We start from the raw sequence: 27,980 nt of genomic DNA on the forward strand, positions 1-27,980 counted from the left end.
GTATAAGGGCATATTATAAGAATACAAGAAAAGTAATGTCAGCGTTTTTGAAAATTGATCCCCCAAGGTGGTGAAAAAGGGGTTGAAAGTTTGTATGCACATCAAATATTTTTTCGATTGCGGAGCTTGAATCTTTGTATAAGGGCATATTATAAGAATACAAGAAAAGTAATTTCAGTGTTTTTGAAAATTCATCCTCCAAGGTGGTGAAAAAGGGGTTGAAAGTTTGTATGCACATCAAATATTTTTTCGAGTGCGGGACTTCAATCTTCATATCATATCATATCATATCATTTATTCCATTGTAATCATCATCTTTGTATAAGGGCATATTATAAGAATACAAGAAAAGTAATTTCAGCGTTTTTGAAAATCCATCCGCCAAGGTGGTGAAAAAGGGGTTGAAAGTTTGTATGCACATCAAATATTTTTTTGAGTGCGGGACTTGAATCTTTGTATAAGGGCACATTATAAGAATACAAGAAAAGTAATTTCAGCGTTTTTGAAAATTCAACCCCCAAGGTGGGAAATAGGGGTTGAAAATTTGTATGGAGATCAAACATTTTTTTGAGTGCGGGACTTGAATCTTTGCATAAAGGCATATTATTAGAATACAAGAAAAGTAATTTCAGCGTTTTTGAAAATTCATTCCTTAAGGTGGTGAAAAAGGGGTTGAAAGTTTGTATGCACATCAAATATTTTTTAAAGTGCGGGACTTGAATCTTTGTATAAGGGCATATTATAAGAATACAAGAAAAGTAATTTCAGCGTTATTCAAAATTCATCCCCCAAGGTGGGAAATAGGGGTTGAAATTTTGTATGGAGATCAAACATTCTTTTGAGTGCGGGACTTGAATCTTTACATAAAGGCATAGTATTAGAATACACAAAAAGTAATTTCAGCGTTTTTGAAAATTCATCCCCCAGGGTGGTGAAAAAGGGGTTGAAAGTTTGTATGCACATCAAATCTTTTTTGAGTGCGGGACTTGATTCTTTGTATAAGAATACAAGAAAAGTAATTTCGGCATTTTTGAAAATTCATCCCTCAAGTTGGTAAAAAAGGGGTTGAAAAATTTTATGGAGGTCAAACATTTATTTGAGTGCGGGACTTGAATCGTTGTATAAAGGCATATTATTAGAATACATGAAAAGTAATTTCAGCTTCTTTAAAAATTCATCCCCTAAAAGGTTTAAGAAGGGGTTGAAAGTTGGTAGAGAATTCTAATTGTAAGCTAGGAACTTCAAACTTCGTAAATAGGTAGTTAGGTAGTAGGTTTTATTAAATAGTGGACTTGAAAATATGCTGGGGGTTGAGAGGGATTATATCGAGAACAATTTTATTCAGTTAGGGGCTTGAAACTTCGTAGCCAGGTTGTGTATAATAATTAACAAGGGGCTTGAAACTTCGTAGCCAGGTTGTGTATAATAATTAACAAATGATTAACAGTCCCTACTGCTATCTTTTGCTGCATAATGTTCTAAGCTAATGTAGAATATATAACCACCAATATACAATCCACGCGTACGAAGTCGCGGGCAGCAGCTAGTTTATTATATTAATATATCATTCTCAAATAAGATCACACTTTTTCATTGACATATTTATTTACATACTGCCATGACAACGTCAAATTATTTGAACATAGGTAAAGAGTCTTGAAAAGGAGTCCGCAACATAAATGTCAAATAACATTGAGTTTTTCTTTATTGCTTTAAAAAATGTCATCTAAATTATGAGTGGCCACCATACGTCCCTTACGGTCACGTGATCGCCTTACGCTGTCTCGAGTTTATATTTTTTTCCCCACCTCAAAAAGTGCCCAGCGCCGCTAAAGAAGTTTTCACTTCAAAAATCATAACTTGACACATCCCCACCATAACCAAACCGTAGGTCTAAGATAGGTAGGTACACTTTGCAAGTTTTACTTAGCTATACTACAGAATGAGCCATGAATATCTCATTCTAACAAATAGCTTTGTCCCTACTTACGTAGGTAAGTAAAATTTACAAGTGTATCTTAGGCCATAGGTAGGTATAGGTAGCTAAGGTAGGTAAGTAAAACAGTGTTAAAAAGTTGGGTTTTAGTACCTCTCTACTCTAGTATAATTGTCGAAGAAAATTACGGGCCATCACAAATAACGAATCGAATTTCTGAACTACTTATTACAGAATGCGACGTATTACAGAATGCGACGTCAAATATCTTAATAATATGTCTGCGCTGCTGCAATTAATCGCTTTTGATTGCAGCGATCAGCAAGATTTCACGGCGAAATTCTGTCACTTGAAAGAGAATAGGTATTGAGTCGTCACGTGTGTTGTTTTGAAGCAAAATCAGCTACAAATTAAATACAGGGTTAGTTATGTTACCTATCTATCCTATCCTTGCATCGCTTTAGTGCGGTGTTGCCTTCTTCTACCCCGTAGCTTATGGCGATACCTATTAGGCATTGCTCTAACTGAAGCAATGTATGTGACAACCCGATCATCATCTGTTTTTGGAGCATGTCGTGTCCCGCTAGCCAATGGCCTCTCCCCTCCACTGGATGTCGATCGAAGAAGGACTCCAGTTCATCCCGGTATCGCCGGCGAGGTTTGCGAAATCCCTGATTCGAGTTTTCGGGCCCTTTATGGGGCCTAATGATTTTGCCCTACACCTCAATCGGCACTCAATTTGTCGCGTACTTAATAGTTTCAATAAGGAGCGACATTCGCAAGAACGCAAAGGCAACAATGACATTGAAATTTGAATATTGTCGGCTAAATTCGTAACTCCATTTCAAAGACATTAAGGATTTGCTACTTTATCTAACAATACCTAAAGTTGAAAGCTTCTAGTACCCTTTCGGTGGAGATAAGAGATTTGCGACTTTAGGCACGATATTTGGCTCTGTTAGTACTAAATGAATACCAAGTAAATTAAGCCATAGTGAACATAATAACTCACACCTGCAGGCCCTGCAGCTCATCAGAAGGTGAGTCAATAAAGATGACTTCCTGACCAGACGCTGGTGACCCTGACTGAAAACTTTCTAACAGAACCGCACCGTATTTCATTCAACGCCTACTCTTCCGATCAGAATTATTAGTCGGTACTAATTAGAAAACAAATACCAACTTTCCAATGAAATTGTGTAATTTGATTCGAATTAAAAACTTTTGAAGCAAGTTTTTAAACAAAACTTAGTTACAGCAACTTTTGCGTAATTAAAAAAGAAACCTTACTTTAGCAGTGTAAGCGAAGACTAGGAATAGAGTGCACAAACACAACACAATGTATAAACTGATTTTCAATACATTGGTCTACTTCTTTTCCTCTCATCCTGGGTAAGCGAAAAGAAAATTATCAAAAATATCAACTACATAGTGGGCCTAGTAGCTTTGAGCAGTAGACATCGCAAACTCGCATAGCTCGACCATTTTGAATTTTTTTCAAATACTGAACCGACAAAAATGATGCCCTGCGAGATGGAATTGGCAATCAACACAGGTCTTGTGGCGAACGCGTTGTCAGTTGTTCTAACTTCAGCTAGTTGTCCTAAGTGAAGTGAGAACAACAGATCGTTCTCAAACGCAGGAATGCTACAATGAAGAATTCCGACTGCCTCGCGTCATCTATAGCCGTGATGAAGTACACTGGGGTTTGGATGCCAGACGACCTTTCGCACGGCCAGAGAATGGCCTACATGGTGTTTAGATGCGTCACGCAAACTGTCATATTCTTCTTCATCATTCTGGCTGAGATCGCCTATGTGTATAAGGTTAGTGTGTACACCGTTGAATGTTTATATGCTTGCTACTCATGCGCGCAAAGAAGGCGGAGTATCAAACATACTTCTTCTTTCTTTTTCCCTCTTTGCTGAGGATAGCGATCTAATTTGTCTACATTTCGTGTGATCATAAGCAATGTGGACTGCATGGTGTAGGCTGTCGCCCGCCGACGTCTTCATAGCGTTTGACCATCTCATACGTGCCCCACCCCGAGCACGTTTGCCATTCATTCGCCCTAAAATTATAATTATGTTTCTCCACATCATGCGTTGGTGACCGCATAAAAGCAGATGCTATAAATAGCAAACTCATACCATCAAATAGTGTAGTTTTTGGTATCAAGCAGCGCCGTCTACAGTGTTTTTGGGGTTCCCAACCTAAAAATAAAAAAAAAGGAACCCTGGTAGTATCACTTTGTTGTCCGTCCGTATGTCCGTCCGTCCGTCCGTCCGCCCGTCTTTCATTCTGTCACACAATAAATAGTCTGCGGTTAGCAAGCACGTCTTTTAATTATATATAGTATACAAAAGGTGGTCATGGTCGTGTCAAAACAAGAATAAATCAGCCTCCAGGGTAACTTGTAACTTGGTCAGAGTAGCTGCGGTATTTGGTCGATCGACTGAATTCATTGCACTATGTATCGAATATTGCATTTGATCCTCAAACGAAACCTGAACGACTAACAGGCCAATCAAATTAGCTTTTTTCGAAGAATTAATTCCCAGCAAGCTGGAAATCGTTTTAATACCTTCATCTGGTCCTAAATGCTTGTAATCCCAGTTTGCCTAATTCCAAGAGGTGTGCATAAATTTTGGACTTCCTAGGATTTGAGCAAACTAATTAATTTGCAGGGAATGAATTCCTCAAAAGCAGGGAATTAATTCCTCAAAAGGATTTTTAGATCAAATGTGATTGGCCTATAATAATACCATTAATAAAAACTTGTCATCTAGCATATTGTGTAACCTGGCAGATTCCGTCCAATTCGTTTAAATCATTGGTTGTAGCATCGGAACGACTCCGAGCGTATGGTAGACGCGGCAGTGTTGCTGATGTCACATCTCGTGCAAGCCGTCAAGCTGATGACTATCATCGTCCGTCAGGAAAGGATCAAGCGTCTCATTGCCATGGGAGACGGTAGGTTCCTTACAACAATGTTTCTTAATAAAACTGTTGTTGTTGTTGTTGTTGGGTTGTTTCTGTGAGCTGTGGACCGCGCTCCATGGCTTCGCCATTTTGAAAGATTTTTAAATCCGTGTCGACAAAAAAATTATATACTTAATTATCCAACCTGCTCACCAAACGTCATGACTCATGAGAGTTGAAAAATGCGACTGTCAGTAGACGAGAACATTCGTCTAATTGCCACAACTCTTTTCATACAATGTGTATGGGTCACTCATGAAACAAAACTATGTAAACGGATTATGTAGCATAGCTATAATGAATTTTAAATACATCCTCACGCTAACACTATGCAGCGTTCGTGGTGCACGGGAGACGAGGAAAAATATAATATTCACCATTGTACATACAAAAACTACAGATCACACTAGATCGCATGCGTGTAGATTTCACCTACTTAATGGACGAGTTTTCATTAATATTCCGAACATGGATCATAATTATTTTGCATTTTTACACCAATTTTAACTGTATGTATAGACCAACAGTTAAAATTGGTAGTATAATATTATGAATGAGTACAGATGGCGTTTGGTTAACTCGTAACCTTTAGGTAGTACTCGTACTCGTAGTAGCAGTAAACGCCCAGCTCTCGAATACAATTATTGACGAATTATATGTGTATTCAGTTATTTAATCGATATATTGTACTTTCATCATCTTGCGCTCCCAAAAGGATGACTCACGTTAGACCAAGCCGGGTCTGGGCTGGATCGAGTTTCCGGCGCTCGCTTTTCTAAGACAGATGACCGGTGATCAAGTGAGAAAACGAAGCTCCGGAAGCTCCGGCCCGGACCCGGCCCATTCTAACGTGAGTCATCTTTAATGGCCCTCTTTGACAGGCCCAGCCTTCACCCACACGGAGCCGAAAGTGAAAGCGCAGCTCCAGCGAGCGGTGAAGCTGACCGGCCTGATCGGCAACCTGTTGTTGTGGTCGGCCGGTACCACCGCCGTGTTCTGGTTCGTGGTGCCGGCGCTAAAAGATGTGTTGACGCTGCCGCTGAAGATAACGTTCCCTTTCGACATTAGTGGGCAGTACATGTAACTACGATTCTTTAATTGAATTGAATTAAATATTTATTTCCGTGTAACACATGGACACATTTTTATTAGTACAGCTTACAAACTAGGGGGTTAGTAGGTACAAAAATTTAAAACAAAACAACACTGATGGGGGAATGCAGTCCCTCACAGTGCGACAAGTAATGCATGGTTTTTAACCCTTTAAGTTATTTTTTCTACTCCAGCACTTAAATGTGTCAATTAAATGACTGACAGTGATATCTAAAGCAATGTCATTTGAATGATTTGTCTATAGGCTCATAAGATGACTGCTAGCAGTCATCTTATGAGTATAATACAACTGCTTTATTTTTTTTAAAGATACAAGTTCCGATCATCTTGATTGAAAGAGGTATGTTTTCATTTACAATAATAACTCTTTTTTTTTTAAATAATAACTCTTTAATAATAACTTTTTTTTTTTTTTTTTTTTTTTTTTTTTTTTTTTTTTTTTTTTTTTTTTGCTGTAGCTGTCATAGAAAAAGTAATGTATGCAACAGCTCATAATTGGTTCTTAAAATTCTCGGGTCTTTTTTTACAAAACTCGACTACGTCTCGTTTTGTAACTTCGACCCTTGAATTTTAAGAACCCTTATTATATCACTGTTGCATAAACTACTATTTTCTACTCCAGCACTTAAATGTGTCAATTAAATGACTGACAGTGATATCTAAAGCAATGTCATTTGAATGATTTGTCTATAGGCTCATAAGATGACTGCTAGCAGTCATCTTATGAGTATAATACAACTGCTTTATTTTTTTTAAAGATACAAGTTCCGATCATCTTGATTGAAAGAGGTATGTTTTCATTTACAATAATAACTCTTTTTTTTTTAAATAATAACTCTTTAATAATAACTTTTTTTTTTTTTTTTTTTTTTTTTTTTTTTTTTTTTTTTTTTTTTTTTTTTTTTTTTTTTTGCTGTAGCTGTCATAGAAAAAGTAATGTATGCAACAGCTCATAATTGGTTCTTAAAATTCTCGGGTCTTTTTTTACAAAACTCGACTACGTCTCGTTTTGTAACTTCGACCCTTGAATTTTAAGAACCCTTATTATATCACTGTTGCATAAACTACTATTTTCTACTCCAGCACTTAAATGTGTCAATTAAATGACTGACAGTGATATCTAAAGCAATGTCATTTGAATGATTTGTCTATAGGCTCATAAGATGACTGCTAGCAGTCATCTTATGAGTATAATACAACTGCTTTATTTTTTTTAAAGATACAAGTTCCGATCATCTTGATTGAAAGAGGTATGTTTTCATTTACAATAATAACTCTTTTTTTTTTAAATAATAACTCTTTAATAATAACTTTTTTTTTTTTTTTTTTTTTTTTTTTTTTTTTTTTTTTTTTTTTTTTTTGCTGTAGCTGTCATAGAAAAAGTAATGTATGCAACAGCTCATAATTGGTTCTTAAAATTCTCGGGTCTTTTTTTACAAAACTCGACTACGTCTCGTTTTGTAACTTCGACCCTTGAATTTTAAGAACCCTTATTATATCACTGTTGCATAATAGTAGTTTATGCAACAGTGATATAATAAGGGTTCTTAAAATGCAAGGGTCGAAGTTACAAAACGAGACGTAGTCGAGTTTTGTAAAAAAAGACCCGAGAATTTTAAGAACCAATTATGAGCTGTTGCATACATTACTTTTTCTATGACAGCTGCAGCAAAAAAAAAAAAAAAAAGTTATTATAAAAAAAAGAATTATTATTTAAAAAAAATTGAGTTATTATTTAAAAAAAAAAAAGAGTTATTATTGTAAATGAAAACATACCTCTTTCAATCAAGATGATCGAAACTTGTATCTTTAAAAAAAAATAAAGCAGTTGTATTATACTCATAAGATGACTGCTAGCAGTCATCTTATGAGCCTATAGACAAATCATTCAAATGACATTGCTTTAGATATCACTGTCAGTCATTTAATTGACACATTTAAGTGCTGGAGTAGGAAAACTACTATAGGTTAATCAACACGAGCAATACAAAAATACTTGTTAATAACGATTGCATAAGTATGCATACAATTACAGGAAAACACGGCATGCATGTAACAGTTATTGCTTATATAAATCTTAGTCTAAGTGCTAAGTATAAACAAGGTCACGTAACGATTCTCGCGATACAAGTACTGCGCCTAGTGTTGGAATCACTGCAATGTTTCTCTCGTACGTTTACATTTTAACATTCACAACTTGGCTTTACGTAAGAACACTTGCTAATTTTATTTTAAATATCTGGAAGACCGAGCGTTGCTCGGAAAACATAATAAGAACTCAAAAATGCGCGTTTTCCCAGAGATAAGACCTTCCTAGATCGTTTTTTCACCCCCCGAAAACCCCCATAATTTTTTTGTTAATTTCATCGAAATCTTTAGAGCCGTTTCCGAGGTCCCTGAAATATATAAATAAATATACAATAATTGCTTGTTTAAAGGTTTTAGATAGAAAACATTAATGACATTGCCATATCCTATTACAGATCGCCATTTAAATCTAATACCAATACTACAAAACTTGCCTATGTATTAAACTAGACTGAAATAAGCTTAGAATAAATTTAAAACTGGAAAAATTACTGTCTTGGGTGAGACTTGAACTCACGGCCTCTCCATCCAGAGGCCGTGAGTTCAAGCAAGTTTATTCTAAGCTTAATAGCATCGATCGCAGACGTTTCTGCTTGTTAAAAATTAAAAATAGACTTAAATAGATCTCATACACTAAAGATGATGATGAGATGTCATATTGAAAAGTGACCAAGCCCTCTGACAGCCGAGTCCGGAATCGAACCGGTGTCTTCAGCTTACGCGGCTAAAGTTCCGGTTTCGTATGGTTACCCGTCCCAAATTCTCGAGTATGTGCAATCTTTGAAAGGCTAGGTTAGGTTATTAGACCTTTGACCAACTCCTTCCTTATTAAATGACTCGTTTTCATAGCACTCCAGTGGTATTTACAAAAGTATGTTGCAGTTTCGCAGTGATGTATGTGTACACCTCACTGAGCGTGCTGGCGTGCGGGGTGGGCGACGCCGCCGAGAACTTTCTCGTCTCCGGAGTACTGACGCTGGCCTCCACCCAAGTCGGCTTGTTGCATGAACAGCTGTTGGATCTCAAAGCTGATGGTAAGCAGGGCAGGCCGCGTAGCCAACATGCCAATCGCTAACGCTACGTAGCGAACGAAACGCAACTGTCACTGTCACACTAATATGGAAGAGTGATAGAGAGACACAAAGAGATTCGATGGCGAAGCGATAGCAATTGTCAACTTGGCTAGGCCGCCAGGGTATTCCTAATAAATAAATAAAATAAAATAAAAATAAAAAGCCTTTATTATTCCAAAGTCTTACATAACATGCATTCTACTATTTTTACTTTCATTACATTATAATTATTTCTTGCTAACTAGCATGCATTTAAAAATAGTTTTAAATTGATAGTGTTCTAGAATATTATTATTATATTTTTTTAATAACTTATTATTTTTATTTATGTTCGCGTAGTTATTTTATTATTCCATTGTTTAGAAATTGTCCATTTAATTAAGAAAATATTGATTTTACAGTAAGAATAGAATGTCATTAAATTTGAACACATTGTTTAGGTGTGGACCTCTCGGCGGGTAAAGGCCTCCTCCAGGCATTTGCAACTGTCTCTATCGCATGCTATTTCTGTCCAATCTTCCCCGGCAATCTCTACGATCTCGTCTTTCCAACTCCCTTTTGGTCTTCCAGGTCTGCGGTTCCTAAAGCAACGAAAAATTACGTACATTGCATGTAATGTTTCTGTTTGCAGGTAAAGATGGCTGTTACAAAAATGCGGTGCTCTGCGTTAAGTTCCATCAACGAATCATTGAGTTAGTTTGTACATATTTTTATACCGTACATACATAGCTTTACTTTACTTTACAATCAATTGGTAAAGGTGACATTACTGCTCGGGCGTTATGCCGCCGCTGTACTTATCTGTAAGTTCCATGATAAAATGAGTGATGGATTGAAAATTGTAATTGCGTAATGCAGCGGCAAACGTCACTTATTACCTACTAGCGACCCGTAAATCTTCCTCTTGAATTACTCTATCTATTAAAAAAAACCGCATCAGAATCCGTTGCGTAGTTTTAAAGATCTAAGCATACATAGGGACAGACAGCGGTAAGCGACTTTGCTTTATATGTACTATGTAGTGATATATTAAGCGCCCGCGTCGAAGCCGCAGCGGTAATACCGCAAAAGTTAATATAACTGCAGTTGCCATCCGAATGTCACCTTTTACCGCACTTTACTAGTGTCGAACCAAGAGCCGACTGTTGCAGGTACGTTGAAGAGATCGCCAAGATATTCGGCTTGCCGATATTCTGCCAGTGCGTCACGAGCAGCATAGTCGTTTGTATGACTGTTTATAAAATAACAATTGTAAGTATAACGACACCAATCTTGAAACGTTTAAGATAAAATGTTAAGTATTTTTGTTCCCTAAAACCTGCAAAATTTGTACCGCTATGCGCGTTAAAGGTCAAATCTCCTATTCGTCTTCCGTGTTTTCGGCGTTTTAAATGAAAGATACTGCAATTGGTTTCAACATAGTTAACAAATTAAAACTATGTTTTTAGGGTTCCGTAGCCAAATGGCAAAAAACGGAACCCTTATAGATTCGTCATGTCTGTCTGTCTGTCTGTCTGTCCGTCTGTCCGTCTGTCCGTCTGTCCGTCTGTCTGTCCGTCCGTATGTCACAGCCACTTTTCTCCGAAACTATAAGAACTATACTATTGAAACTTGGTAAGTAGATGTATTCTGTGAACCGCATTAAAATTTTCACACAAAAATAGAAAAAAAACAATAAATTTTTGGGGTTCCTACTTACTACTATACTTACTATACTTCGAACTGAAACTCAAAAAATTTTTTTTCATCAAACCCATACGTGTGGGGTATCTATGGATAGGTCTTCAAAAATGATATTGAGGTTTCTAATATCATTTTTTTCTAAACTGAATAGTTTGCGCGAGAGACACTTCCAAAGTGGTAAAATGTGTGTCCCCCCCCCCCTGTAACTTCTAAAATAAGAGAATGATAAAACTAAAAAAAATATATGATGTACATTACCATGTAAACTTCCACCGAAAATTGGTTTGAACGAGATCTAGTAAGTAGTTTTTTTTTTATACGTCTTAAATCGCCTAAATACGGAACCCTTCATGGGCGAGTCCGACTCGCACTTGGCCGCTTTTTTTTCAACATGGATAGTATTGGCACCATTTATTTTAGAACAGACCGAAATGAATTAAACGTCAAACTTAAACAGCTCTATAACTTTTGTTTATTGTAAAAACTGACGTTAAATAAGTAGTTATTTTACACGATTTCATTATTGGTACACTGGCTCTTATAGGGGTGTTTACAATACCTATCCTAATAAATTAGGTACACCCTGGAGATAGATTGATAGATTGAGCAACAAAAGAGAGAATTGAAATAGCTGTTATGACGCTTATGACTAATAATAAGTTGAAGTTTTAAGCACATTTACGGATACTGACGCAGAAATTAACTTATTTATGGCACCCCCGGGCCCTATTTTTAATAATATGTCGTCGATATCAATATCAATAAATTTCGTCGTTGATCAAGAAAATTCTGGGTATTTTTGGTGCGTTTTAGACTTTTAGGGTTATTAAATATTAAAACCTAAAATTTAGTAGTCCCTACTTGTTAACTTAACAGAAAAACGGGACTTTATCGCGTAACTTTTGAAATTACCTACGAAATTTCGAGGACGGACGGACATTAGATGCGATTTAGTGTAAATCTTTTCGAAGATAATAATGTGTAAAAATCATGAGAGTTTAAATCAGTATTGAGATTATAAGAAATTCGAGTAATTTTCAAGAACGAATTCACAAACTTATGTTTAGTGCTATTGTATTTCTTAAACTTGGTGCGCCAATTAATTTACAGACACATGAGCCAGTAGAGATGGTCACAATGATATTCTACTTGATGTGCGTTATGATGGAGTTGCTGATGTATTGCTACCCTGCCGATGTACTTTTGAATAAGGTATGCGCTTACAATTAATGTTTACAATAAATACAATTTCACACCCTATAATTGAAATCATAAAATAATTACAGTAGTACGTATTTAATTTTAGTATCAACTACTTATTAATTCATCAAAAAAGTAAGTTACACCCAGGCCTATTTAAAATGATTCGCTTAAAGCGTATATTTCACGAGTTATGTGGATAACGTTGGCAATTACTGTATTTCATTGTGTATGACTCTCACAAAGAAGAATATTTACTTACGTTTACGTGCTATTTGCGTGCCAAGTGCATAGTGCACGTAAAGTGACCACGGGATTTTCATTCAATTCTACCAAAACAATTGAATACAACCAAAGATAAAATCCCTCGCACGCAGGACCGCTCCACTTCGTCATATATTGTCCCTTCCAATATTCCTTTAACATTCGATTAGGAGACCGTCGATTATGGTAGACGATTTGTCCCCTATCAAACTGGAGCGTACATTCGAGACGGGTACCAAACGAATCGTCATAATGTTTAAATGAAATGAAATGTATTAATATATGTTGAGAATGGGTTACATATTAAGCTTAAATTAATTTCTACTCTAGTAGTCTCACCAGGCAAGGTAGGCGTACAACGTACAATACATTGCAGGACGACACACACAATCACATTATATTAGGCATGATGATTGATGACACATGTTGAATTCTATAACAAAATCTAGTAAAATGAGCAATTAATCACAATATTGTGGAAATTAAAAAATATATAAAAATACAGCACCTGAAAGTTTCAAAATTTAAGTTAATTTGTTATCTTTCAAAAACGAAATAAGTAAGGATACCATTCGATTCCTCACATTTTATCCAAAAAAATATTGTATAGCAACTATTTACATAAACGCAATATTTCACCGACAAAAATGCAATTTTCTTGTTTTGTTCATACTTCAAAATGCGATCTCAGTGACCTTGATGTCACGTTCATATAGCGTTTTATTCGGGGCGTTTCGCAATGGGTCCCATATAGACATTTGATCCTAAAAGCAAACCTGATTGATTGATACTATAAATGAAAATTTGTCATCTAGCCTTTTGTGTATGTTATTTTGTAGAGTTTGCAAGTATCAGACGCAGCGTACCCCGAATGGTCGGGCAACATTAAAACGGCTGAGGTGCTGCTGCTAACTGCGCTGCGCGCTCAACGAGCCTTGGTTGTCAATGCGGGAGGCATGTTCAAGATCTCTCTACCTACTGCGGCCGCTGTACGTAATAAGAAATTTGACTTAAAAATGTATTATAGTAATAAAAAGCGGCCAAGTGCGAGTCGGACTCGCCCATGAAGGGTTCCGTATTTAGGCGATTTATGACGTATAAAAAAAAAACTACTTACTAGATCTCGTTCAAACCAATTTTCGGTGGAAGTTTACATGGTAATGTACATAATATATTTTTTTTAGTTTTATCATTCTCTTATTTTAGAAGTTACAGGGGGGGGACACACATTTTACCACTTTGGAAGTGTCTCTCGCGCAAACTATTCAGTTTAGAAAAAAATGATATTAGAAACCTCAATATCATTTTTGAAGACCTATCCATAGATACCCCACACGTATGGGTTTGATGAAAAAAAAAATTTTGAGTTTCAGTTCGAAGTATGGGGAACCCCAAAAATTTATTGTTTTTTTTCTATTTTTGTGTGAAAATCTTAATGCGGTTCACAGAATACATCTACTTACCAAGTTTCAACAGTATAGTTCTTATAGTTTCGGAGAAAAGTGGCTGTGACATACGGACGGACAGACGGACAGACGGACAGACGGACAGACGGACAGACGGACAGACAGACAGACATGACGAATCTATAAGGGTTCCGTTTTTTGCCATTTGGCTACGGAACCCTAAAAATCATAACAATCATAATACATAGGCAAAGGGGTAGATAATACATAGGTAAAGGTAAAGGGGTTTCAATCGATGTGTGGAAGGGCGGCACCGTCGTTGAACCCAAGCCACCTGGCAGTGGATTTAAAGCGGTGGCGTGTGCCTCGGATGCACATGCTGGTGGCGCGTATAACGGCGATACTGATCCTGCATCTCAGCCAGCCCAGTATGAAATTTGATGTGTTGAAAAGATATAACGTAATGAGCAGAAAAGTCACCGACGGTTAAGTGTTTAAATTCTACACTGCGTAAACACTTTATCCCTCAAGGATCTTTTTAAGGACCGATCGTCTTACACTGGTCTCCTTTATTGTAAAAGAGGATTTGGGGTTGGTCCTTTTTTATAACATTTTGCTCACATTGACATTATTGTTTTTTTTTTATTGCAGGTAGTGCAAACTTCGTACACGTACTACGCGCTATTACAACAAAAGCTCAATAAGGAATAAATTAGAGATCTGTTTCACAGAGTTGTTCTGGTACGACGATCGTAAAATAAAGTACAACTTAATTAATTCGCTTCGCGGTAGACTGTAGACTAGACTAGATAATTAAACTGCGTGGAAAAAACTGGGCCAAACCTTATCTGAAATAATCCTTTATCCCAGAATATTCTTTTCGGATAGATTTTTCGGTATACCATATGCCATATACACTGAGAAATAATGTATTATTTCCTGAGCGATATAAGATAAGATAAGATAAAAGATAGTTTATTCAAGTAGGCATGATTACAATGCGCTTATGAATGTCAAATAAAGCTACATGCACCGGCTCCAACCCTACACCTCTGCCCCGAGAAGATTTAAATCCCCCCTCAATTGGAGAAGGGTATCCTAATAGGGGACCGGCAACAAACCTGGCGGGACACATCTTACCAAAAAAAAATTTACATCTTATAATTAACATGCATTACGAGAAAATAAGGAAAAAATACAATTTAAAATACTATAGAATTCATGCAATTATACAGGTGTAATAGAAATTAGATTTAAAAAATATACATATGTACATGGAATCATACAAATTCGTAGCTCTTTCAGAAAACATATCAAATTCTTACAAAAGGAAAAGAAAATAAAGTTATTAAATAAAATGGGAAAACATATTATTTTAATCTGATTGATTATTATTAAGTTCAACGGGACGGGAAAGAGAATTTTAAGAATATTTATTTCTTTAAACTTTCTTTGCACAAAATAATTATATACAACAATGTACAAATGAAATAATTAACGGTAGAATTTTAAGAATATTCTTTTCGTATAGTATTTTTAGGTTTGCCATATACACTGAGAAATCATGTAGGTATTTATTTATTATTATTATTTCCCGTACACGAGTTACTTTTTATATTGGATTGTTACACAAAGCAAAGAAATGGAAACTACATTATATTTGCAAAGGCAGATTCTAACCAAAACCAAACTAAGAAGTTGGCTGCAAAAAAAATACGATTACATGTCTAATTTTCATTATCTCAGTTGTATATGTATACGTAGCATAATATTATAGCAATTAAATTTTAGTATGAAATAGCTAGTGATATAACCGAGTTACGTTACTTATAAAACTTTCATTTTAACTTAGATTCGTGCGTGCTAGCGAAAGCTGACAGCGGACACACCCACCAAACTATGCTGAATACAGAAAAACCATTTTAGAAATTGTAGGGTCAAATATGTGGGCGTATGATGGACGCGGTTATCGCGTGATAATTTCGTTCAAAAAGTAAAGACGAACGTGTTATCCTGCCATAGCGTGTTTTGAGTGTTTACCCCAACAGCCTAATCTATTTAATAGATTTGTAGGTAGGTATACTTTGTGAACATTGAAAAGAACACTCGCATTGTTCATCAAGCCGACGACCGGTCTGGCCTAGTGGGTAGTGACCCTGCCTGTGAAGCCACGGTCCTGGGTTCGAATCCCAGTAAGGGCATTTATTTGTGTGATGAGCATAGATATTTGTTCCTGAGTCATGGTTGTTTTCTATGTATTTAAGTATTTGTATATTATATCTATCGTTGTCTGAGTACCCACAACACAAGCCTTCTTGAGCTTACCTTGGGGCTTAGTCTTAGTAATAATGTCCTATAATATTTATTTATTCATTTATTTATTTATTTTAAAGATAGGGTATTCGATTCAAAAAGAAAATTGATAAGTTAATCCGATCAGTCTTTCCTTTGCTCTACTTTTTTGATTCATAGTTATCCCAAACCTTATTTCTTGATGTTATTGGATAGCATTACACTACAATCAACATTGATGGCCACCCTGCCAAATATTGCAATATATATGGTTTATTATTAAAACAGTGAGTCTCTAACAAAAAGCTCTCTATACCTTTCTTAATAAGTGTCGCAATGACCCATTCCCATACCGTTACCGTTTTTTCCCCAAGTAGTATAAAAATACATCTCCATATCTATCTATCTATCTATCTAATACCTTCAAACGAGCAATTCTTGATTATTTATTTAATATCTGGGTGACCGAGCTTCGCTCGGAAAACATATAATAACTCGGAAATGCGCGTTTTCCCAGAGATAAGACCTAGCTAGATCGATTTTTCGCCCCCGAAAACCCCTATATACCAAATTTCATCGAAATCGTTAGAGCCGTTTCCGAGATCCCCGAAATATATATATATATATATGTATATATAAATAAATAAAAAAATAAATAAATAAACAAGAATTGCTCGTTTAAAGCTATTAGATTTATTTATACAGGGTGTTTTCTGTAACAGGAGCAATAAATTAAACTGTAGGCTGTACTCCTCAAACTGACCAACATTTGTTCAGCAACTTTTAAAAATAACTCGTGTTTTGATTTTTATTACACTTTAAAGTTTATTCGAAGACGCAATGTATTACAAATTTTGTTAAGTTTAAAGCGTGACAAGCAATGTCAAACACACTGATGTCAGCGTACATTGAAGGCAATATTTATTTTGTATGAAAAAGAGGAAGTCTAAAGGATTCATATTTTTTAAAAGTTGTTTAAGAAAAGTTTTATAGTTTGAGGAGTATAATATATGTTTTAATTATTTGCTCGTGTTAAGGCAACATCCTGTATATATATATTTCGGGGATATCGGAAACAGCTCTAACGAATTCGATGAAATTTACTATATGGGGGTTTTCGGGGGCGAAAATCGATCTAGCCAGGTGTTAACTCTGGGAAAACGCGCATTTTTGAGTTTTTATATGTTTTCCGAGCAAAGCTCGGTCTGGCAGATATTAATATCTCTTACCAACCTATGTACATGTATATAAGCGCTGGTGGCCTAGCGGTAAAAGCGTGCGACTTGCAATCCGGAGGTCGCGGGTTCGAACCCCGGCTCGTACCAATGAGTTTTTCGGAACTTATGTACGAAATATCATTTGATATTTACCTGCAGTCGTTTTTCGGTGAAGGAAAACATCGTGAGGAAACCGGACTAATCCCAATACCCTAGCCTAGTTTACCCTCTGGGTTGGAAGGTCAGATGGCAGTCGCTTTCCTAAAAACTAGTGACCACGCCAATTACTGGGATTAGTTGCCAAGCGGACCCCAGGCTCCCATGAGCCGTGGCAAAATGCCGGGACAACGCGAGGAAGATGACCTACCTATGTATACGCCATCGACATTGATCGAATCGAATTCGAGCTGAATCTATCAATGTTAGGTAACATAAATTACTTAAGCCTTAGTTGAGAAACTAACAATGTTCCCGAAATGTACTAGCTCTAGCTTCTACGTGAGCATGTTTTTGACATCATATTATAGTTCGTTTTTTTTTAGCATTAGAAAGAACTTGCAAGAAGGTAAGCGATCTTGACATGTCTTTTAATTGAAAAACGCTTTTAAAAATCAAAAACTATTACTTATGAAAGCAGAAGAATATAAATGATCGTATTAGATTCATAATTGTTACATATTTGCCGTAACTTATTTTTAAAATGTGTTTTTCAATTAAAAGACACATCAAGATTGTTTACCTTATTTCTAATGCTAAATAAATGAACTATAGATTGCCGTTTTTATTCCACGAAGCATTCTATTATTGACATTATTGTTGCTGAAAGGCAGGAAGTGAAAATATCGCCGAATCACTACAAATACAAAAGCATTCTACTTCACTCCCGATCGTATCAGTCATAACTCAAAAATATTGTCATAGCAAAAGGTATTTAAAGGTTAGCGATATACAGTTCAAAGTTCAACGGTTAGGGGAAAATAATTTTAAGGTTTAGAAAAATAGTGGGTATCGAGTTAACCCGAAGGTATTGAAGGTGTGTTCCGGTCACGGTTTTATGAGATTTATCGTCTATTGTAATTTGGGGTTACTCTAAAATAGGGCAGCAAATAATGGACACGCGAATTCAATGGTTACGTGATGTTTTTTTGTAATACCTTCTATAATGGTCCATATTTCTATTATTTTTATAGCACACAAGCTTAAGGTCCGCTTGATGGATACCGAACGCCGAAGTATATGGACACTTGCAACTCCAAAAGTGTCACAAGCACACTGTAAAATGCAGGTTCCATATCGCCAACTCTGCATTAGCATTTCCTACATAAAAACCTATAATATCTAAGAAGAAGTAGTACTTTTACGTCTAGCATTCTGTAAGATGGAGGTACTTTCCCAGTTAGGCTCTGAGTAACGAATGTCAAACCAATTTCGAATAACAATCAGATTTTTATATTTTAATGCTACGCCAAGTTGAAATGTGATAAATATTACCTAACGTTTCTGTGTGAATGAACATAATCTCCTTTATGTCATTCAGAATAGATGTTTTATTTTATTATCTATTTTCTTGTTTAGATTTTACACGCCCCGGTAAACATACAGCTTATGTTTTCAACGCTGAATTATTTTGAGAAAAAAATTAACTTCCCCAAAGAAATTCTCGGAGCTCAACAAGGGTGCGGAGTGTTAGGGAAAATCTATGACAATAATTGTTATAGATTTTCATCGGCTGATACCAATTTGATGCAATTGGATATCAGCCGATGATTAAGCCCGCCTGTCTTTCATCAGACAAGCATACTTGAAGTATGTTGCAGCTCCCAATCTCGGTGTACAAGTAAAATATTAGTAGTAGTAGTAGTAGTAGTAATCACTTTATTGTACACAACACAGGTTTACATAATATTTACAGAAATAAAGGTACAAAGGCGAACTTATCCCTGTAAGGGATCTCTTCCTGGGAGGGATTTTTGGGTTTTCCTGGATAATGAGGGAAGACAAAAGCTAAACAATAAGAAGCGAGTATCAATCATATAAATGATTATCGGTGGCTTGGAAATTTGATACACCTAGGGGCTGATTATGATTTAAAATTTTGTTACGGTTTTGATTCTTGTTTTCATACGACCTCAACGATCAGGCTCGCAATTATTGGTGCGCTTGTGATGCACTTCGATACGTGGCAAATAACGAGATCAAAATCTTACCAAATTGTTTTATTATAGAACCGTCATATACCGTCATAATCATTTGGTTCGAACGTCTAACCATAGAGAAATATAGTAAGACAAGAGTGCTCACTCCATACATCAGTTAGACTATTAATTTCAGTGTCTACATCTAGCATCGAGTAGCGGAACTATCAGTACAGCAGTACTAAGTAGCAACTTGACAATAGATGTAGCACCGACCGGAAAGTCTTATCTCAACAGCATAAGACTTTCCGGTCGGTGCTACACCTATTGTCAATTAGCAGTACTGATAGTTCCGCTACTCGATGCTAGATGCTAATAGTCTTTTTGGTACTAAAACTGATGTATGGAGTGAGCAATCTATGTATTTTTTTCTCTATGGTCTAACCGATATTAAAAGGTATCGATCGTAGAAAAGTTGTAATTTGACAGCTGATGTAGATAGCTTCTTAATTTATGGGGTAACTCTGGTTGTTGGGATTATTTTTGACAAATTGCTTGACTTAAGTAATGTCCTTCATGCTCGAGTTCGCTCCAAGACTTCCCGATAACTTTCGCCTCTGCAATAATAGTCAGTCGCCAGGTCTGCTTTGCCAAGTATAACTTTTTTCCATAATAGCAAATACAAATGACTGCGAATTTCACTTCTGGCAAGTTTTAAGAAATGATAAGGAAAAACAAGAATATTATTAATACACCTCAACGCAACGCTATCATTCACCCAACCCGAGACAATCAATTTTACATCCAACGCGATGAATATCACACAAAAGACAAATTTATTGTGAAAAAATTGTACAAAATCATTGATCACAATTTATCCATTTCACTCGACAAAACATCTCATTTTCTATTTATAGAAATCGTTGAAATGCAAAAAGAATTCTTATATTTCTAACAGATTGTAAGAGATAAAAACTGCGGTGTGCAATATATTGCTAAAGCCACATCGCAGGAGAAACGAAGATAGTTTAATCCTTTTGTTCGTGTTTTTGAAATTGAAATTTTATTTATTACGGTTCTTGAGAGTGTACGGAACTTTAAAATCAGGACAGTTTTTCAATTCAACGCAAATGTAGACTATAAGGAGTAATCTACATAACAGATTTAAATAATTGATGACAGAGAAAGCTTCAAGTGTTTTGAATATTTTCTTTAATAACCATTCTGAGCGTGTTCCCAGTTTCCTTGGGAGATTCAGTTTATTTGTTACCTTGTTTTGTAATTAGGCACATACTATACATGAATCACAGAAAAAACAAGCAACGGTTGCACTCCGGGAGTGCCGATAGAAGTGAAAACTAACCTCACTATGTTATCGACGCCCGGTAACACGATACATACGTTTAGCGGAGGTATATTATATATATATTATTATCATTCTCAAATAAAATCACACTTTTTCATTGACATGTTTATTTACACACTGCCATGACGACGTCAAATTATTTCAACATAGGTAAAGAGTCTTGAAAAGGAGTCCGCAACATAAATGTCAAATAACATTGAGTTTTTCTTTATTGATTTAAATGCCATTTAAATTATGAGTGGCCACCTTACGGGGCTTACGGTCACGTGATCGCCTTACGCCCCTTACGGTCAAGTGATCGCCTTACGCTGTCTCGAGTTTATCATTTTTTCCCCATCTCAAAAAGTGCCCAGCGCCGCTAAAGAAGTTTTCACTTCAAAAACAACTCAGTGCGATTATAACTTACATAAATACGCCTAACCGGGACGTATATCTTATGATATTTTGTCTGTGCCGTTACTATTGGAAAACTGCGAACACGAGTAATGCTGGTCGTTCGTTTGTAACGACAGAAAATCTAATAACCGGCTACGACACGATGTCGTGCCTGTGTCCCTTATACGACTCTTACAAGAGTAAGACACTTTAACGAGTGAGGATTTTGTTCTTGAGTTCTTAGTGTAGTAATAGGTTAAGTATTTATAGGTGATTGTAATGTAGTAAATATTTAAGAGTGTGTAAACAACTAATCCCAATAAGGCCTAGTTTACCCACTGGGTTGGAAGGTCACATGGCGGTCGCTTTCGGAAAAAAAAACCAACGGATTGCACTCAGGGAGTGCCGGCAGAAGTGAAAACTCAATGACTAGTGCAAAATGCACTATGTATAATTGAAGGTAACGCCATCTAGCGTTATTTCGTCGCATTACTTGAAACCCCTAAGCACATCACTGTTAGTACTCGAGTTATATTAATACCAGTTAGTGCGAAACTCACTAGATAGCATTTAAATCAATAAAGAAAAACTCAATGGCATTACACGTAACAGTTTTTCGATCAGGTCACGGGTCCGTCTTACGGTCACCGTGATCTGTCGCGAGTTTAACATTTTTTCCCCACCTTAAAAAGTGCCGCTAAAGATGTTTTCACTTCAAAAATCTTATTATTAGTTGCCAGTATTATAATATAGTCAATATTTTAGATATTTATTTTCGTCAATTGATAAATATTTTCCTGTTTTCATCCACTCGGTAAGTAATTCCTTGTTTGTAGGTGTAGCGTTACCTTGCTTCTTAATTGGTTTCATTGTTTACGTTTTAATTAAAACGGCTTTTCTGGTTAAGGGTAGAGCCTTTTCCCGGTGCCCAAGGAAATATATTAATTCTTCTTTCCCGTTCCCCTGATTTCTGAGGATCGCGACCACATGTCATTTGTCTCCAATTTTGTGCGGTCTTAAACCATGTGGACTGCATGGTGCAGAATGCCGTGCCGCTAGCCGACCTCTTCATAGCGTTCGGCCATCTCAAACGAGCCCCACCCTGAGCTCGTTTGCCATTCATTCGGCCTTCAGTCATAAATGTTTCTCCACATCATGCGTTGGAAACCGCATAATATGTCCGAAGAATGTAAGAACTCGCTCATGGCATATAAATATAAAGTCCGACTATGGAATAATTTAAGAAACTGGAGATATTTGCTCGACCGATTGTAAATGCACAGATCTTATTGCAAATTGTTTACCTACTTCAAAATTAAAAGACATTAAGGGTATTGTTAAGTCTGTTAAACATTTTAAGTGACAACTCTAAATAAGAATTAATTCGCAGAGGCGGCTGACAATGTATTGTTTTAAATTGAATTTGATCCAATTTAGGAAAGTAGATAAATACCCGTATTTATTACGCCCCCGGGCAAGTTTACTCGACTTGAAACATCGCTTAAAAGGAACTCTTCATTCTTTGACAAAAGCTTGTTTAAGTCAAGGTAAACGGGCCATACGCCACATGTAAACTCATAACAAAGACAGAAAACGCTAATCGAAATTTAAACAAGGTTGGCGGAATGTTAGCAATCCCATGGCGTCCCCCATACGGCAATGCGGGTAAAGCCGATGTGGGTTTAGTGGGTAGGACGTCTCCCACCTTTTCTCGCTAAGAGAAAGGAATGGGAGATGGGAGTCCCACATAACCCCCGACAGGGGGTATGCGTAACAGCATTACCACATCGTTAAAAAAAAAACAAGGTTGGAAATAGTCACGTGACTTTTCGTGGTATCTGTCATCCCGATACATTTTTTCTTTTCGGTTGGCGTTTGTCGATGTAGTTGGTATCGTACGATGCTATGCCCCCCGCTCTATCAAGTATATACCTACTTATCATAATACATAAATAGATACAGATAGTAAACATTTAGCGCAATGCCGCCATTTTAAAGCTTTAAGAATCAGAGATACGTTCTGTTTATCGTACTTCTTTAAGTTTTTAAAATTTTACTAAAGAAAATTCAATGTTAATTTGGCGAAACCATCTTGTGTTAGTTCGTAAAAGGTTCATTCTTTACACCCCGGGGTCAATCCAGGCTATCCAATCCACTGGAGACGAAACAAATGGTTACTTTCTAAAGCGCAAACTTTGGACGGACTATAAAATTTGTTTGATATTTTTACTATCCTTTCAAGAAGTTCAAGCAACGCTATAATAATGTTTACACTCAAAAATTGAGCTCGGTGTACACCTTGTACTATCTTTGCCTACCTAGCGCAAGCCAGTAGAATGCTGGCGATTACTATTGGGATACTATACTCCTAGTTGATACCTATTGAATTTTCTCTTTTTTAAGAATAACTGCTTTATTCCACGAAACCTAGCAACCAGTCGTCGGGAAGCATTAACAATTTAAGCATTTATTTTAACAGTTTGTAAAAATTCAGTAGTTTTGTGCAGTTGTTTTAAGACGCCGATTGTTATAATATAAACCAGGGATCGGATACCGGTATTTTTTGTATGGGAACGGAAACGGTATTTTTTCGTTCTTTGCTAATTACTTCATTTCTAATTGGGCAATCTAATAATACGAAGTCGTAACCTAAAAACACAACTGAGTCCTACATTTCGAGTATAAAATAATTCGAAAAATATGGTTATTTCTAAGTTTTTGCAAAAAACCGGTTCCGATCCCTAATATAAACTACTCCTAAGTGACATTAGGACACTTTAAAGGGTCCCACTAATTAACAGTTCGCCGGATTATATATTATTATTTTGTCAGTTAATCGCAAAAGGTTCGGACACTAACAGTTCGGTCACGCTTCTGCAATGCTGTGTATTACGGTATCCCTCGTACTATAACTTGTCTCGTACAATGCACTACCTAAACATGGACTGTCTTATCGCATGGTGCCGTATTTCCGAGTAATTATGATCAGGAAATTAAATGCTGACTAGGTGAACAAATTATATCCAGCAGTGCGAAAGTACATATCTCTCTTGAGAAAAGGCGTTCTATAAAATATGTCATATTTATTATAAATATATACTTAAATAAGTATACAATAACAATAACAATTTCACATGTTGACCTCGATCAACCTCACCTTAAGCAACCCTCCTTGTCTAAACACGATACTTTATCCATGGACTAGAAAACTAATCTCGAAACGAGAGGAGAAATATTGGATCCACAGGTAGGTACTTGACGGATTCTCGATACTATTATGATACAATCAGAGGGGTTCTGATTACAGAGAAAAGCAATAAAAGCGATTTTGTAATATCCAGGCTTATTCGTATAACATTTAAACTATTACCTAAGTTAAATTAAATACCTAACTGGTAACTAAGGTTCGTATGGGCCTTGTGTATATTACCTATACATACCTACCTGACAAACTAACATACAGAATGCAATACTTAACAAAAATCTTAAAAACTAAAAATAAAGCGACACAGTTTTCTGTTACGTCAATTACGTTCGTGCGTTAATTACTAGGTATAGTATGAAAACGAAATTGTCTCGATTTTGAACATTCAACTCGCAAATCGATGTCAATTCGATCTAATTTCTAGGTAAGTATGTAAGATATATTATGCTGCGACTAACAATATACATAATATAATACAGTTACCAATATAAGAAATAGATAGGAATAAATTTTGTTTGTATGCCGCTTGTGATTTAAACAAACACTCTGGCATAAAGACGTGATACAGAATCTAAGAAAGCCAAATGACAGCAGATAAACTCACTACATTAGTTATTGTGTCTTACAAATCCTCTTCCAAGCCTCTTCACTAGTATCATTATTATTGGCGAAGTTTACCGCTGGAACAAGTTCGTCAGCGACTCTAACCCATAATATCGTAATAACCCGCTATAACCCGCTGTGAGGAATTACGGCGGAGTATTACTGACGTGACGGGGAGACGAGAAATTTGTTCGGAAAATACGGTTCATGTGGACGATGAATTTGGAGGTGGCATGGTGTTGGAATTATTAGTGTCTAAAGCCTCTATGCGATCGCATTGAATTAGAATTATATCTATTATCTACCTCTTTTGTCAAAAGTGACATCGACTCTACAGTCTGTTCTGTAAGGTAAGTAATTAAAATATGGTCTTAAATTTCCCAAAATCATAATTTACCTGTAGCATAATTTCTATTCGCATTTTTTCCTATTCTTAATTTACACCAGACGCATTAATTCCTAACATGATTTTTCCATTCGCATATTTTCCCATTAGACAATTTAGCCAATCACAAATATTTCTTACATCGTTTATTCTATTAATCAAAAAATCGAAAACCCTCCCCACTTTCTTTTCAAAAAACATTTAGTTCACAACTTAGCTAGACGGAGCCTCGCTTCGCGGGGCTCCTATTTCTGGGCGGTTTGCCCTTCGGGCATCTGAAGCTACCTAACGAACCTAACCTACCTAACCTATTAATTTAGTGTGACGTCCATGAAAACATTACACTTTGGGGAAAAAAGTGTAGGTAGGTTAGGTTCGTTAGGTAGCTTCAGATGCCCGAAGGGCAAACCGCCCAGACCGTATTTCTAGCTAAGTTGTGAACTAAATGTTTTTTTGAAAAGAAACAGTGCGGTGGGACCATGGTAATATTATCGCCTAAGAAATAAAAAGAATGCGAATAAAACGACTTGGAAAGTATTAATTATGAGAAAAATTTAACCTAGGAATTAATGCGTCTGGTGTAAATTAAGAATAGGAAAAAATGCGAATAGAAATTATGCTACAGGTAAATTATGATTTTAGGAAAATGATCTAACCAGTCCAAAATCATAATATGACTTTGTCATTCTACCCATGCTAAGGTAAACATTAAAGGTGACATTCGGATGGCGACTGCAGCAGCATTACATCGAAATTGTAAGGCAGTCACCAGTATTTTATAAGCGGCAATACCTCACAAGAATGCTCCTACTTCAGCCCCGCTAACTTTTGCCCAACTTTGGGGTAGTTAGCGACATTGAGGGGTGACCGTGTACCGTGTGTGGCAAACTTTCAGACCAATTCGAACGGTGCACACTGATATCTAACTGATGTCATTATGTTATCATGCATTTCGCTCGTACGTACGTACATGTATTGGCGCGAGCATGACGCATGATAGCTAAATAACATGATCTAAATATCATTCTTATATCAGTGTAGGTAGGTACGTCCGAACTAGGGTTGCCAACTATTTTTTGGTAGAATATAGTATTTTCCAGAATAGGGCATCAAAAATATAGTACATTTCAAAAAAATATGGTACTTTTAGATAAAATACTAAACATAAGTGTAACATACGTTTAATCAGAAATATAGTATTATAGCGTACTATATATTTTTCCAAAAGTATATAGTACAGAGAGCCAAAATATAGTACAATACTATATAATATAGTACGGTTGGCAACCCTAGTCCGAACTGACCTACATATCTTGACATTGCCGCAATGGACATGTACGATGAGCAAATTTAACTGCTTCATGGCTGCTCTCACGAAACTTTATTAACTAGTGAACCTGGAGGTCGAGCAATCTACTAGAATGTGTAGAATATGTAGAATATATGTAAAATATGTGTAATGTGCATGATCAGATATGACAAAGAAGAACGTTTGCCTTCCACCAAGAATCTCTCTTAATTATAACAATATGTATAACCTGATGATGATGATAATGATGATGATGATGTATAACCTACAGTGGCCACGAGATAATATCGGAGCAGAAAAGTACTCACAAGTAACTTAAATATATGAAGGTAAATATTTAAAGGAAACATATTTATCACAATTTCCTATAGGTATTATTTCATATGAAATATTTAACAACTTTTGGAAACTGCGCAAACCGTACAAGTGTAATAGTGTATGTTTAGACTTATTTTTAATGGCAACTATACAACGAAAACAAAGACGAAGAGACAAAAAGGATAAGTTCGCCTTTGTATTGCCTATCCTGTGCATTAATTTTTGTTTTGTACAATAAAGAGTTTATATACCTACATACAAAAAACATAAAGAAATATACCTAGCACAAACAAAAGACTTAATAATTTTTAAGAAAAAAAAAAACCGACTTCTATGCGGCCCGGTGAAAGATTATTGTAGATGGTGCGCTATGTAGAAAAGGAGGTAAAACCATCCACTTTTCTAGTAGCATTTCGTTTCTGTAAGGTTCGCAGTTCTAACCTAACGCACTTTTGTTCGGTTCTGTGAGGACAGCAGTTCAAACCTAACCTAACCCACTTAACGGCGCATGCGGTGCGGTGTACGGGGGTTTGAGCGGGAGGAGTTTGGCCTCATCATACTTTATACCTACATTTTATGGTAGGTAATCATAGTGGTTTATTTAGTTTAGGTATCATAGTGGTTTTCCGGGTCAAGGTCCGGGTCTGAGTCCGGGTCTGAGTCCAGGTCCGAGTCCGAGTCCAGGTCCGGGTCCGGGTCCGGGTCCGAACCGGATCCGGGTACGAGTCCGGATCTGGATCCGAGTCCGGGTCCCAAGTCAAAGTCGAAATTCGAAATCAACAAACGTGTACTATGCGTTGTTGAAGAGTTCTGTTCTGATCATCATCAGCAGTTCCAGTTCATCAAATGCGACAGTTTTAAATGTTAATGCTTTATTTTATGATGAAAATACAGAAAATTCTTTACGTGTGCCTTTAAGATTTGAGGAGTTCCCTCGATTTCTCATGGATCCCATGTTCAGAACTTGAGCTTGACATAAATATGGCTTAAAAATCTAACTTGCTTAACAAACATAACGAAGAGGAAAAAT

At 36.4% G+C, this 27,980-nt stretch overlaps 1 protein-coding gene across 1 annotated transcript; it reads left to right on the forward strand.

Annotated features, from left to right (window-relative positions):
- Positions 1-3,273: 3,273 nt before the first annotated feature.
- On the forward strand, positions 3,274-14,462 carry LOC134658033 (odorant receptor Or1-like). Its single transcript, XM_063513640.1, has 10 exons — positions 3,274-3,328; positions 3,579-3,762; positions 4,780-4,909; positions 5,800-5,998; positions 9,002-9,153; positions 9,824-9,884; positions 10,344-10,443; positions 11,986-12,087; positions 13,179-13,328; positions 14,397-14,462. The coding sequence occupies exons 1-10, from the start codon at positions 3,276-3,278 to the stop codon at positions 14,454-14,456; spliced, it is 1,191 nt and encodes a 396-aa protein (XP_063369710.1). The 5' UTR covers positions 3,274-3,275; the 3' UTR covers positions 14,457-14,462.
- Positions 14,463-27,980: the final 13,518 nt, after the last annotated feature.

The sequence above is a fragment of the Cydia amplana genome, chromosome 21 (assembly GCF_948474715.1).
Source record: "Cydia amplana chromosome 21, ilCydAmpl1.1, whole genome shotgun sequence".
In the NCBI taxonomy this organism is placed as follows: domain Eukaryota; kingdom Metazoa; phylum Arthropoda; class Insecta; order Lepidoptera; family Tortricidae; genus Cydia; species Cydia amplana.